At 39.6% G+C, this 15456-nt stretch overlaps 1 protein-coding gene across 6 annotated transcripts in view; it reads right to left on the bottom strand.

Moving 5' to 3' along the window:
• Positions 1-15456, bottom strand: part of PLA2G4B (phospholipase A2 group IVB) — a 43858-nt gene that overhangs the window by 7274 nt on the left and 21128 nt on the right. For 3 of the 6 annotated variants that reach the window (XM_086894264.1, XM_086894263.1, XM_086894262.1), the window contains 16 exons: positions 15005-15181; positions 14231-14367; positions 13434-13565; positions 12178-12236; positions 10922-10964; positions 9699-9762; positions 9132-9259; positions 8914-9024; positions 8646-8683; positions 7604-7739; positions 6557-6693; positions 6075-6297; positions 5363-5480; positions 4228-4365; positions 2939-3043; positions 2308-2493 (listed from right to left, as the gene is read on the bottom strand). In XM_086894264.1, coding sequence (XP_086750390.1) covers positions 2308-2493; positions 2939-3043; positions 4228-4365; positions 5363-5480; positions 6075-6297; positions 6557-6693; positions 7604-7739; positions 8646-8683; positions 8914-9024; positions 9132-9259; positions 9699-9762; positions 10922-10964; positions 12178-12236; positions 13434-13565; positions 14231-14367; positions 15005-15181 — 1932 coding nt within the window. Of the gene's footprint in view, positions 1-2273; positions 2494-2938; positions 3044-4227; positions 4366-5362; positions 5481-6074; positions 6298-6556; positions 6694-7603; positions 7740-8645; positions 8684-8913; positions 9025-9131; positions 9260-9698; positions 9763-10921; positions 10965-12177; positions 12237-13433; positions 13566-14230; positions 14368-15004; positions 15182-15456 lie in introns of all 6 variants that reach the window. The other 3 variants (XM_086894266.1, XM_086894265.1, XR_015288372.1) reach the window with 2 other exon arrangements.

The following is a 15456-nucleotide window of genomic DNA, read 5'->3' as shown; positions in this document are numbered from 1 at the left end:
GCTTGCCCTGTAGACAGCAAGTCCTCTACTGTTCCTCTAGCACACTTTCAGTCCCAGGGAGCAGGGAACATTTTGCCATAGTTTTAAATATCCAAACTGTGGTTTAAGAGTGCTCCTCAAGTTCACAAAATGAGGTAGCAAAGCCCAGAGCAGAACACTTGGCCCTTAAATCATGGTATTTAGGCATTTTAAGAAACTGTTGATCACAGAAATACTGTTGATAAGTTCCAGCATTGCAATTTATTCAATCACTCTGCTTCCTTGGCCTCATTCCGTAGTGTTGATTTAAACCATGCAGAGTAATTCTAGCTTGTTCCATAGCCTGGAATGTTTCACACCAGCTTGAAGTAATAATTTGTAATTTTTCCATTCCCTCATAGTCAAGTCTTTACAAAATGTGCTTATTTTAGCATTCAAGGCTGCTGAGAATTCACAGATTCAACTGTAATAAGAGACATTTGCTTGCAGTCCCTCACAGAAGAAACAGAGCATACTTTTTAGTTTTATTTGGCCTGGTGAACATTTTTAGATTAAATTCCATTACCACTGTTTTCTTATCACAGAGATAGAATTTTGAAGCATTTATTCATGGTTGTATATGTGAACAAGAAGTAGACATTTTTCTTGTTAGAATCCCTTCTTCTATCCCACATTCAAATAGAGATTATAAAGAATTGTCTCAGAAATACCCTTGGAAGCATGAATGCTACTGTAAAGGCATTATGCTAATTCCAGACTATTAGTTCAATTTCTCATCAGGAAAATTAGGCATTGAAAGACTTGTTTTAATGTATCAGATAACCTGAGCTGCAGGGAAGCCTTTAAAACTAAACTCTGTTTTCCAGACTTCATCTACCACAAGACTGTCATTTCTGCTCACAGACCTGGCATCTCCTCTCACTCCTAGAGATGGATCCATACCTGGCTTTAGCTTGATCTTATGCATGCAACAAAAACGATGGAAAACCTGCTAATTTTTCCCACTCCAGACTTCCAGTTTCTCTTTTCCCACTCTGGATTTCATGCTTTTCACATATTTTACTTTATTTGTAGAACATCTACCCTGAGATAGTCATTGGTGTTCTTATGCTCGCTTCCTTAAATCCTTCTTGAAATCTGCTTCTACCCATTTGTCTTTATAAAACTGTCAGCAAATATATGGACAGCTATGTTTTTTAACATTTACTGATTGACAATTTCATGCTTCATCCACCTTCTGAAGCTACTTGCTTGCTCCTTCTCTCACCCACCCTTCTTATGCTACTTGTTTTTTCTCTTTCTTTCATTTGTTTTCTTAGCAGACCCTTTTAGGACTTTTTGCTTGCTGAACATTTTAAAAGCAGATAGCACACTGTGGGCTCTGCCTTAATCCACAGGAAAGCACCACCACCTCTCACCATTGTCAGCAAAACTGTGTAGCAAGGGCAGAGAGCGACAAAACACATTGGAACTTGCCTAAAATGAGAAAATGCAACTTGCCAAAGAGAAGGCCTCAAAGAAGGCAGAGAACATCTGCTTTCTTGCTAAAATCAGATTAACCTCAATAATGTGGGGTCCTCCCACATTGCTACTTGTTCATGGAATAAATGAAGATGCTGGGATTATAGGAAAGTTTCTGATGCAGAAAACTCAGCTCCATCACCTTGCTGTCATTTCACAGATTGCTTCTTAGGTTTTGAGGTAAAACTATTGCTGTTTCCTCTGCCTGCCTACAGAGAAAAGGCCATAAAAAATCACTCTTCAACTTATACATCATGTCTATGTACCTGTTTGTTTAACATTTACAATCTACACCTCTGTGACTTTAACTTTCTGTAGTTGGATTTTGGTATTTCTGTTTCTGAGGGGTTAAAGAGAGGTCTCTGGATGGATAATTTAGAGGTCTCTGGATGGATAATTTATCAGGCAGAAACACCAGACACATGGGTAATCACATCCTTGCAACTAGTCCTTTCCTTTATCTGATCCACATAATAACCTGCTGTTTTATGCTTCTGGTGTTACCTTTGTTTCTTGACCTCAGTGGATTCTACCCTTCCTACATCTTTTGACAACTGTACCTATGCAGAGTGACAAACTTCCCTTAGAAAAATATTTCTTGACACAAATTATAGGTATCTTCTGGAAGTGAGAGAGCAGCCCATGGATTAGTTTATTTTAGCCTGTTACCCTAAAGAAACAGACACCATGAACATAGGCCCAACTCAGTTGATTTCCAAACCCTGAAAAAAATAGATTTCCAAAGTCTAAAAAAACAAAATCTGAGATGTTACCTGCACAGTGCAGCTAACTCTTTGTTGCAGTTACCTTTCCATTCAATAAATTTTTTCTGATGGATATAATCCTTATGAAACTCTAAACCTCTCAGGAAGTTATGCGACTTTCCCAGTAGTGGACGCTTGGTCATAATGTCCTGAAACATTTCATACAACTTTCCTGACAAACAAGATGGAGGCTCGATAACAGTAATGTCTTCCTCAGGAGAATGTTTTTCTGAAATAGAGAAGAAACAATGAAATAGAAAAAAAAAAACAACAGCAATCTGCCCTGCCAGAAACCTTTGCTGGCTAGCTGCCCTGGTTGTCTTCCTGTGGGTCCCTCTCATCCCTGCTTCTTGCAGGCTGCTGGAAAACATGTGCACATGGCCTATGTCATTTACCAAAGAGATATTTAGTTTTCTTTAAAGCAGGCACAGCTTTTGTGTTTTACTCTTTCAAATGACACAGTGGCTTTGTACTTTTGCCCACGAGTAAAAGCCAACCTCTCACAGGCAGAGTCATTTAACTCGTGAGGAAACTTTAAATGAAAAACATTTGTACTAACATGAAGCATGCCTCTGGGGAAAAAAGCGAAGAGAAAAGGACATAGCAATCATTCTGATAGAGATTAAAATCATGCTGGAAGATCCACAGTGAGGCAACACTTCAGAAAACCTTACCTATATCTACCATATCTTGGGACCAGCGTTCCCAGAATTCATTTGAATTTGAGGACCAATACAAGCCATCCAGCAAATTCCTAGTAAAGATGTTTGTCCAAAGACCTGCAAGTCAAACCACATGTGAAAAGTACTGCACTACCACATGTTAACAACTGACTATTGCAAACATCCATGCTACACATTATTAGCCCACCCAACCTGACCCCATCATGACACAACTTAAGCAGCAGGTCTCAGCGTTCAAACATAGTGGTGTAAGCACTTCAGTGCTTTTTCTCTGGAGGTAACTACACACAGAACATTCACTGCATAGTACAGAGTAACAAAACAAGAGGTATCAGTCACACAAATGATGTTGTAGAAACTTTCTTGTGTACTGTGAGAGAACCTAGGCTTGGAAAGCATGGTGAAGCCATGTAAGCATAAAGGCCTTCTTAAAACTGATTTATTATTTAAATTGATCTAAGACTCATTTTTTCCTTCCAGGCATGTTTTGTTTCTGTGGAGTGCAACTGGTCCAGGTTCAAAATAGAATTGGCTCCATATGTGAGTCTGCTTTTGGAAAAGTAAGAACTATCCTTCCTCATTAAGCTTTATGCCAGGTACTTACACGAGGAACAAATTGAATCTCTACCACACTTCACAGTGAGAGAAATATGGGGTTTTTTTCCCTCTACCCTTGTTTTTGGTATCAAAACTAAAACACTTATACAGATTTAAAACCTGCCTGAGACAGATAGGTTCCTCTAACTAGCTGCTTTTTCCCTTTCTTAACCTTTGGTGGCAATACAACCAGTCAAAGTAGTTGCTGGAGGTCAAAAGGCCTTTCTTTGTTCTGATGAGCAGAGAAGATTAGTGACACCATCCTCAAGCCACAAATCTCAGGTAGCTCCTGCCTTTGTGGCTAGATGACATATTTGATTCTCAGCTCCTTCCAATTCTATCCCAGTAATACTTTGTCTAGAAATATAGTTTATGAAGTTGAAGAGTTGGAGACTGATCAGGGCAGGAACGCTTATTATTTCTTCAATCTGCCTCTCCCACCATCTTGTTTGATTTAGACAATGTAACAGGAACCATGCTGCAACTTTCCCAAATCTGTCCAGGTGGAAAAGGACGACAGGAGGAAAGAAGATACACAAAGAGCAGAAGTGTATGAAAGGCATAAAAAGCTCATTGATTTAAGACCTAAAGCAGACATGCTGGCAAGGAATGTTGCACCTGTGCCTAGCAAATGTCATGCTTTCTGTGATGCTGTGATTAACTGTATAGCGCTGCTGTGTCACCTTCCAGATAGCAGATACGAGATTCTGGCAGCTTCTTCACTCGCCTTCCCATGAAGAACTCGCTGTCAAAATATTCTGAAGGAATGGAGACTCCATATTTTGGTATGGCCACTTCATAAGGAGAGAAATCTGCCCACTCTACAAAGAATTCACATGAGACATGTTTGCTGCCATAAAAACAAAATCCCAAAACCTTCCCAAGGATCTTCCTCGTCTCAGCAGCTCTGTACTCTCTGCACGTTTGTACTGCAAGCTGCACCTTCTACTTCCACACAAACTGAGATTACTTGCAACCAAGAGGAACCAGCTTTTTCCACTCAGAAAAGCTCTAACATTAGGTTCAAATGCTTAGATATCTATTTCTATATAAAGATTCTGGGATCACACTTGCCTCTCTAAATCAAGAGCATCAAATGTGCTTCATGCAAGAGTGGTGTGAATTGCAAGGAGTGACTGGCATGAAAGTTCTGTTAACCCAAAACTGCCAGTCTACAGGATATAACAACGCAGCCTGAAGACACACCAACATCACAGTAGAAATTATCAGCGTGGCATGGATGTGGAGTTCCCTGGCTCAAGCTGTCCTGCAGAGGCATTACAGTAGAACAGTGTCTAAAAACCTAAATAAACGTAAGGACTAATTGCTTTTCTTTCCAGTATCTACTGCTTTTAACACCTTTTGTTGAATGTGGCCTGTGTCCATGCAAAGGATGTCATATCACAGAAATCATACTCCACTCCGTTTTCATACCTCCATCAGTGTCATATTTAGGAAGTAACAATTACATTTCGCAGCACCCCTAGAAACTAAGGAAACATCAAAGCCATTTTATAGGCATGGCAGGAAAAGATCTGATGATTTCCCCACACTCAGAATGTCTCTTGCAAAAATAGGACTTCACCACAGATTTTTAATTAATGTCCTGTTTATGGCTGAGGATGCTATCCAGCAGATGTGTTCTTTCTAACCTACAACCCAGCAGTTTGCAAAAAAGACAAACATCCTATTAAAAGATGAATGCTGGGTCAGGGCAAGCCACAGATGTACTCCCTTTTTTCCTTTACATGCACACATCTCCTGCAAAACCCACTTTAATCCATACCCAGAATCAGAAGAAACTCCAGGAACACTTACCTCTAAATTTGAAAGTACCAAACTTCTCCTCTTTCACATTGAGGACTGCATAGAAAGGCAGTGGGTTTTGTCCATACTCCAATGCCTTGCGCTGGTCTGTGAGTTTGTACTTTCTTGGCTAATCAGTGAGATAAAAAAAATCACTGTAAACCTCTGTAAGAGGATAACACAACCCAGCCAAGTAAAGATTTAAAGACTGATAACAGATATTTTACAACACAGAGAAATCTGTAAATCACATTTTTGTAAGGGACCTTTTCCTTCATGTTCCTGCACTTTCTTTCTAGCTTTGGGTACCTAGTAACTTTTTCATTAGAATATCTAAGTGCCTTGACTGCCAGCATCCCACAGATCTTTACTGAAGCTGAGATTAATATTCACATGAGGACAGATTACTCTAACTTTTAATTTTCAAACAAGCAACAGACTTTAAAAATCTGACTTTTCAGGGAGAGTGGGTGGAGGGAATTCCTCAGTTTTTTTGGAAGTTTGCCTGCTGAAGTTGCTAGCTGTTGGGCACCCTAGAACAGAGGCACCTTCAAATGATTATCTGGTCTGAAAAATCCTGGCTACAAGATCCTCTGCCACAGTTTACAAAGCACTATTTTCAGCCTCTTTGGATTTGTTACACCCATTACATCGTGCTCTCAAAGAGTTAAGCTCTAAAGAAAGTAGGTGGCTGTTTCCCCAGATGTGTGGCAGATGTACCTACCTGTTCATGTAAGAACATCTCCTGAACAAGTGACCACAGAGTTGTAAAAGACGTCACATGTCCTGCTTTTGCCCTTTCAGCAAGTTCCTTGTGATAATACTTCAGATGGTCTATAGACATAAGGTTCAGTTTGCATTTTGTCACTTGTTCTTTTACTGCTTTAAGTGGTCCCTCCAGAGACTTCTGAGACCAGTCAGCATGCTCATACAGGTCTGCTAGGGTCCTAAGGAACAGAAATGTGAGAAAATAGCCCATTCATTTTGATGAGTTTCAAAAATTGATACATTTACACAATCACTTTCATCAATGAAAGAAAATCAGTGAGCCTAAACTGAAATTATAATTGAGAGCCACCAGTAAGAGCTTCATGAGGGAATTATGTTCACTTGTTAACAATGTAAGTCTTTGAAAGAGATGCATCTCTCACTGTGTGGAAAAGGAGTCCCAGTCATCCCAAATCCCATCTCATTTTCTATACGTACCATGTTGAGCCAGAGGCCCCAGTGAGATAGGTGACACAGTCCAGCAGGTTTAGCTTCTGAAGAGCTAAGAGGTGGCCAAACATAGCTGACATTGCTCTGAGACCTCCGCCTGTTGCCATAACAGCTATTACTGGGACCTGTCCAAAGCACAAGTATTATCTTCAGAAAGTTACTCCCTTGCTACTTGGAAAAGTCTAATTACAGTGCTCAGAATTTCTTCAGCAGATTCATTGAAGGACAATGAATTAAATCACCACTTAGCCAGTCTTTACCAGTACCTTATTGAAATTAACCTCAAGATAGTCTTAACCCCAATGCTTGGATGAGTTTGAATATGCAGTCATTTTAACTAACCTTCCTTCCTTCCTTCCTACCTTTTCTCTCTGTAACTGGAATTGCAATGGTTAAGAATAGATAACTGTGATTTTACTATAAACAACAACAAATTGCAATAAATGCAATTAAAATGGATTAAGGACATTTTTTAAACTCTGCTGATTCTTTGGACAGCATTCATTTAACAAATATAATTCCAGTTAAAAAAATAAGTTTTCCCTTAAAAAGTCATCCTGGATGTTGGCAACAAAACGTACTTCAGCTTGTTATAAAATGTTCTAATTTTCTTTCTTCACCTCAAAAGATTTTTACTTTTGGTAAGAAGTGTTCTGAGAATGAAGAAAGAAAAAAGTAAGTCTAAAGAAATGACATCACACTGATTTAGTAAGAATTTATGTGAAGTGAATTTCCAATACTCCTGTTTTCCTGTTGGTGTGGGTTGCCTGACTAGGCTGTATCTAACCCAATGCCTCATGTCTTGCTGACTTGCAGCACCATAGTATTGGAAACTGAAAAGATTGGAGGGGTGAATACTTGACCTGAAATTTTTCATGAGTATGGGGTATGTCACGCTGAGAGCCCCTGCTCTGCTGCCATTCAAATCAATAGATTTGTTATCAATGTGTAAATATTACTAGAAATTCCAAGGGGAGTAGTGCCAGTCCCAGTTCAATAGACCCACACCCCATGCTTGGATTCCAAAGCACAGACCTCATGCCCATGTAGATCTCTTTCCAGGTGGAGAACCCTCTTCAGGGCACCAGCAACAACTCTCTTCCTCTTCTGCAGGAACTCTTGCTCTCCTTGGCACAGATCATACCCTAAGCGCACATCTAGTTTTTCTGTGCTGAAACATAAATAAATCCAGAGGCACAGAGCTGGTGTTTAAAATGTACATAGATATATTTTCAGCAACTGCAATCTAATGAATTTCTTAAAAATCCTGATTCCTTATTCTGATTTTATAGAAATGTATTTTTCATTTGCAAAGAAATCAACTTCTTTCCTTCTACATGGTCTCTTTATTGTTTCAGTGTAAGATTTACTGTCAGCTAAGGATAATAAATAGGAAAAACAAAGGGCTTCTGTGACTTAGCTGTAAGCTACTTCTGTAGCTTTGTAAGCTGAATCCTTTTCTATTTCTGCTTCATATGATTTCTGAGAAAAGGATGACTTAAATCTAACAAAGTCTTTCACGGGCATTTGTGCTGCAGATTTATACAGAAACTGTACAAATGAAAAAGACATTCAAATAATTTTTATTTATTTCATGTCTGACACATTATTTTACAATGCAACATTTTGTCTTCACTAGTTTATACTTCTCTTGTTATCACCAGAGCCACAAGTGTGTTTTTGTAAGAGAACTGTGTCCTTTGGGTAATGTATGGACTCTAATGTTCCTTCAAATGTTATTTCAAACTCTCTTTTCCCTCTGCTGCCTTCTTGCACCCTTCTTGAAGAAGCCTCCAGACTTAGTGTTTGGTTCTTTGTTGCAAAGGACACCCAGTGACAAAGTCCCTCACCGTTTGAAACTCTCATAAATTTTTTGCATTTTTGTGGGACTCCTTTGCTGCAAGGACATTTAGCTTTGAATTGTGACGACTCCTTAATGATGACTTAAATGTTGTTACATTTTGCCCCTAGTCTTGTGCATTCCTTGTATCTAAATAAAGGATAAACTCTGTTCTAGATTTCACAGTTCAAAGAGCAGTAAAATCTTTAGAGAAAAAAACCAAACCAGTCCTCTTACCAATCATTTAGCTGGAGGTACAACTGTAGTGGCACATTCTGTAAACAAAGAGACGAGAGCAGGAACATGAATGGTGGGAAAAAAATGAAGTTTTGAATCCAGATTTTCAGTCTTCCAGTCCAGAGGATTTCAGCCCCCTGGAAAGTCCCACCACTGCCACCCTGCATGATTTTCAGTTGTTGTTTTGGGGTTTTTTTTTAATATTAATGTGTTAAATAGTGAGGGTTATTCTACTCTTCTTTCCAGATATAAATTATGAAACACTTACATGTCTTACAGGAAGGGTTACTTTCACTTTATGTCCAACAGGGAGAAATTTCAGTGGTACCGTTAAGGTGTCACTTAAATTGCTGTTGTCATCTTCCTTATCAGAAACTTTCTACACAAAACAAAAAGCATGGGTTTTATTCACAGAACAAAAACAATGCAGTTCTTTGCTGCTTTGATCACTCTGGAAGTAAAGTAGCATTGTGTAGTGCTCATTACCTGCAGCCTGACTTTTAGAATTGGCTCCCAAACCTTCAAGCAATGGAAGTAGAAAGTGTCAGTGTCCTCTGTTGTCTTCTGTGTCCTCTCATGAGACGCAGGCACCGTAAGCACAAGATTTTTACCCTCTAGTAAAAACAGGTTTGTTTAGAGAACAATACTACTGTTCGGGCAAAATAGCTAACAAAGTTGGCAAACTTTCTGCTGGAATAATTTTCTGTGGTAGCTCCTCTGTAAGCTACCCCACCAACAAGTCTCCTACAGCACAGGACCTGGAACTCCTGCCTTCACCCCCATAGCTTGGAGTGCTCCCAGAGTCAGCACTCTCTTACTTCCACCAGCAAAGTCTACTGTGCCCAGACTTGATAGCTCCAAGGAAAAGACACAGAGATCATTTCAGGGCATTCCAATGCATTGCATTTTATTATTTAGATCATATATCACTATCTATATATAACTTAGAACATTCTTATTGTCTCTGTACTCTAAAATGCCTCCATCTGCATCTGAATGAGTAGAATAGGTTTGGTTTGGTCATGTCCTCAGTTCACAGAGAAATTACCATACCTTTCAAGTATTTCCTGCTTTCATGGATGTCCACATGCACTTCCAAGCAGCAAACCTCACGGGACTGTAAAAGGCAGGAAGGAAAAGGGTGAAGAAAGCGAGTAACACATCTGCTGCAAATAGTGAAACATCATGCAGACAACTACCACCTACAATACAGAGCAAACTGAACTGGTCTCAGTGCTGGGAGCAACCCAAGAGAAAATTCAGAGCTCATTATTCTAGGACAGTAGCCCAAGTTGCACTGCTTCAGAGTGCCAATACAGTGATGCATTGTCAGAGATTGTCAACACGTTCAAATTATCCCAAAATCAGGAAACTCTGTACAACACACTGGTGCCCAAACACATATATCTGATAATTATTTAGGAAGGGTGGGGGAAAATACCTGATGATGAGTTTCTGTGTATTGTGGCAGTGATTAGTCTACAAAGCATCTTCTTATTGGCCCTGATGTAGGGAAATCATGGATTCATTCCACCCTACCCTCCACCTGAGTCACTACAGCTCACCTCATGCCAGGACAGTTTTCCAATTAATTTCAGGAACAATGCATGCCAATCATTGCAACTCTTATGCCTCACACAGAAAATGAGGGGAAAAGAATAGAACATGTGTTACTTTGCCTCAGGGGTATCAAGGGCTAGCATCTGGGAACCACACACCAGCTTGGAGCAGATGGCATGAAGTACTTGGTACTCCTTAGCTGCTGGGCCAGCCCGAGGAGACAGGCAATACATCACATGCTGACTAACACCAAAACAGGGCTCTGTGTTTCAACAACTAAAATAACTCTTTAAAAACTCACTTCCCAAAAAAGCTGTTATATTAGATACCCTTCCAGTCACAAGCACACTAAATACCTACTATTGTGTTCTACAGACCTTTTATAACCTCGGTTTTTCCTGCCAAATGCCATGCTGTGTTATGAGAAGCACAATCTGCTTCCACTTTGAGCACCAATAAATATGGGCAAGAGTAACAGCTTGGCAACATATTGACATCTGTAATAGCTGAGGACTTCGAAAACACATCTTCTGTTTTTGTATGGAGAGGGCAGCAGTTGAGCTGCAACAAAAGGGCACTGTCCCATATCTCTGACTTTAAAATGCACACCACGCTCTTATCTACCACGGTAGGTTGTGTTCTATCTATAAAAAGGGGGGAAGAGGATCAAAATGAAGCAGATGTCACTACAAGATAAATTCTCGTGTGAACCTTACCACTAGGACATCATTGGTAATGAGACGCTCTGGAGGGCCAGGACTGAAAAGACAAAAACAAATAACAAACTAAAATAAGCTGTGTGAATAGGTGGATTTTGGTGTGTTTCGTTTAGTTTTTTTAAATAGCAGTTATATGACCTTTCCCACTTAGAACTGGATATACATATGTAATCACAATTTGTTTTCTAAAAGGAAAAATACATGATGCTCTGCTAAGCACGTGAACCAAAATACAAGAGCCAAACAAAAAGAAATCCCATAAAAATATTGATGCTTACAACTATGTGCTAGGTTACAGTAGAACAAAGTCAAATTGGTATATGTGGAATCATGTCCTGCTATTAACAAATGACCATATGACTTGGGGAAAGAAAGACTACTATTAATGTGTTCTGCAAACATTTATTAGGAAAGAAATTTCTGACTAGTTCATATTATAATTTATGGCTGATCACAAATGAATGGCAAATAAGAATTAGCTCCCACTGAGCTATATGTATGACTGCAAAACATAGAGGTAAGCAGTAAGAAATCTTTGTCCCAGATATTTTACCTTATAAGACCTTGGTCTGTCACTGAATGGATGTGGTTATTTAATAATATAAGTAATCTGTACAGTCTACTAACAGTATCTTTCACTAAGGCAAATATTCCAACACCCCTGTGTTACACACATTCATAAATGCTTTCATATATCTGAAAGGGCCATTGAAATTATGTAGTACATAACCTTTGTATATCCAGGGTATTTTACCAAACACCATTTCCAGGCTTAACACTTCTTCTAAAAATTTCAGCTGTAAAATGTATTTAAGTAACTAGATTTGATTTCTAAGGATGGACATTGCCCAAATGCCTTATAACTTGAATGGTGAAAGATGTTCCTCTTATTTCTAGGCTGAATCTGGTTCCCAAGCACTGCTTCTCCTTCTGACCTTTTATATGTCTGACTGTGACTGCTTCCACATTTGCAGGAGATGATTGCCATCATCATACATGATACTGTCTCTTAAGGTACCTCTCACAGGTAAATTAAATATATTTTCTTGAGTTTCACTGTGGGAGAAATTAATCAAGAACACAAGTGATTTTTTTTCTGCAGTTTCCTCATGTTTAAGAATAAGAAGTCTTATTTACAGTTCCTTCTGATCATGCATAGCTAGTTTTCACTGAACTACTTTATTTTTTTTTTTATTTTTTTTTTTTTTACTCTCTGGCAGATCTACACCTTCCAGCTTTGGAATTTTACTCACATTCTTTCCATCCAGAATTCCACTTCCAAACTTTCCCATTTCTTAGAGCACCTCTCTGTCTAAAAAGAAAAGTGTAAAATAAATATAGATTATTGAAGGCTGCAAGGATTTGGCAGCACAGACACACCTAAAAAGCACTTCAAGGCCTGACATCTCTTCTGCTAGTGATACCAAAAAAAAGTTTATTGTCGTATCTTTCCAAAGCTGAAATTGCAGCAGAAACCCCAGACTTGTGAAAGGCACATAAGATAAATAATCTGCCATTGTGTGATATGTAGAATTCTACATATTTCCAAAGATACAATCAGAGAGGGAATGCTTGATTGAAAAGGAAATATAATGGCTCTCTGCAAGATAATGTGGATGGGGGAAAGGCATTGAAAGCCCAGCAACAAATGCACTAAGACCAGAGACATTTCTACACACAAACCATTTAAATCACATTTGAACTGAATCCAGAAGAGAAGAATTAGGCAAGTGACTGAAGTGGTTATTGAATCATTGTATTTCCCAGTGACTCACCCACTGGCTGAGAAGTTGCACAGCCCCAGCCAGCAGGGTCACAAGGAAAACCCATGTTAACAGCTTTCAGCATGTGGGAAGTAGCTGCTTTTATGGATTGTCTCCTTCCTGTAATGAGTGTGTAGCAACACCTCAGCAACCGCTCAGACAAGCCCAGGAGTTGTCACAGACCTATCCCAGCTTTGTTTACTGGGAAACTCTCTTTCATGGGCTCCTTAATAAAATACCAAATGTGTTAGCAGGGCAGACATTCCTTTACTACGGACTAGAGAAATCTGAATCAACTAGAAAGAAACCCAGCATGAACACCAACAGTGGAAAAAACCTGAAAGAATCATTTAATTCAAGTGATGAATGAATAGTTTTCATGTTTTTAATAAATAAGTTGCCATTTAAGAGAAAATTTCTCCTAAGCATGGCAAAAGTGGAATAAAGCTGAAAGGTAAGGAAGTATTTATTTGAATTCTAAAAGATAAAAATTATTATTTAGAGATGCTTCCTGTTAGAATATTTTGCCCTCAGAGAGCATGAGGGAGAAGCTGCTTCATTTTCTGAATTTGTAAAAAGAGATTCATGAAGTCACAAAAATAAAGAAAATTACATCTGTTGTGATGAGGTACTGAGAACAATATATAAGGCTACCTGCCCATGAAGATCCAAACCCTACTTAACATGGAAGACAACATGGACAATGAGGTCTTGTCCATCTCTCTCCCTGTGTTTTCAGCCCTTACCTCTGATTTCAAAGCAAATGTCTCACGGACTGTCTCCCCAGGTCTGATTCTAGCAACATTAAAAAGAACTGTGAACTGCATGTCATCCTTGGTGAGTGGATCTTCATCACACACTGCTAATTCTAAAACATTCTGGTAATAGAAAAAATAAATAAGGACACTTATTGAGCTTCTGTTAGGCAGAAACAAAAAACATTATTATAGATTTTTGCAACTGTTTCACTAGCAGAGCAGTAAGAATAATGTCTTTTCCTTCAAGAGTCTGCTAATGTAGAACATTATTACACCCAATCTTAGGAAATTTGTGAAATGGAAAACAACTACCTATAATAGAGGTTCCCACTCTCCCAAGAAAGAAAATATGCCAGTGCTCTGCACCCACTACCCACCCAAAGAACAGAGTTTCTTCGTTAACAAAGTTATACAATTTCCACAATTTAGGGAAGAATTACATTTGTTGTCTACACCACAGCAACTTCTCTACTGTTCCCTTAGAACCAGTGGAGGGAAAGCTCATTCAAAGTTAGCCATGCCAAAACAGCACAGAAGTATACTACAACAGCGCTTATTTCACTTGGGTGACAACAAAGGGAGTCTGGACTCTCTTAGATACAGGCATTTACATCACCAATGTCTGTAAATCACTGAGAAAAACACTATTTCTTATGTCCACTGTTCTGTGCAAACCAGTCTGTTAAGCAAGCATTTTCTTAAGTTATTTAGCACAGTTGATCAATGTGATGCCAGATGAGGATTCCCAGTTATTCAAATTGGTGAAAATTCTATTCTTTTACTACCTCAACTTCCCTCTGGATCCTAAAGTAGAAAGTCTCATTCCAGACAGGGTTGTCAGAATTCTTGATGGTTTTGGTCTGAAGCTTTCCAGGTGAAGCAGACGGCAGCCACAAGCGTACATAGCAGTCTGATGCAGTCACTGCAGCAGAGAAAAATTAAAAACCTGATGGCAATATTATAGATGAACAGTAGGGCTAGGCCATTATCCTGGAGATGAATAAATATAACTACTCTTTATTTTTTATTAGTAAAGAGATCACCATTTGGAAACAACCAAGGAAAACCATCTAATTCCTGAGTAACTACAAACTGCAAATGTACACATGCACAGGCAAAGTACGCTAGGAGCCACGTTTGCCATGTGAAGAGAAAGAGGAAAGTGGACTATGCCCACCGACCATTCCTCAGGCATAGTCCTTACAATTCCAGTCAACAATGTTAAAAAGTTAAACTGAAACTACAGCTGGCTCCACAAAGGGCTGTTAGGATGATTATAGGAAAGGAGAATGCACACTACAGCAAAGGTCAGAGACTGGCTTGCTCAGTTGAGTCACACTAGCATGCGGAGGGGACATAGTGGCTGTCTAGAGGTGTTAGGCACTAGGCAAGATGATCTGTTGCAGCTCAGGGCCAGCGTGGGCCCAAGAACTGGAGGGCACAAGCAAGTTGGAAATCTTCCTTCCACTTCCATCCTATATCTATTCCTTATGGTTAGTGTGGTCAGTGCCTTAAGCAGCCATCCTTTGGGGAGAGCCAGGGTGGGGAAGCGCATTTACTTTGTGAAGCTTGACAACGGTGTGAAAGGAAATCTCCAAGGTGATGTCTTTCAGAGCTGGAGTCGGGACTTGACGGAAGATTTCTACTGCAGCCCGAGATGCCTAAATACTTCAGACTGGTATCAAGCAGTGAATAACATTGCCCCGCAAGGTTTTGGCACGAAAGTGGAACTGTCCCTTCAATAGAGTAGATAGAAGAGATCATTGAAACTCAGAAGTACAGGCCTTGTCACACTAACACCTTTCTAGTGTCCACCTCTGGATGGTGCTATGTGGCATTTGCCACTGGAGCACAGGCAGCCTTCGGCAGGCATTTACTCAGCCAGCAGGGGTTTCACTCCCTCTGGTCTCCCTCACATCCAGGCTCGGCCCTGCATGGCAAGGCATGGATGGTCTCAGCTGTAACTCGAATAAATGAATGCAAAGTGATGCTTTTCTATGCTGAGTGAGTC

This window comes from Cyanistes caeruleus, chromosome 6 (genome assembly GCF_971803275.1).
Source record: "Cyanistes caeruleus chromosome 6, bCyaCae1.hap1.1, whole genome shotgun sequence".
Lineage (NCBI taxonomy): Eukaryota > Metazoa > Chordata > Aves > Passeriformes > Paridae > Cyanistes > Cyanistes caeruleus.
Note: the sequence above shows the minus strand (reverse complement) of the source record. Positions and strands in the feature narration are given on the sequence as shown.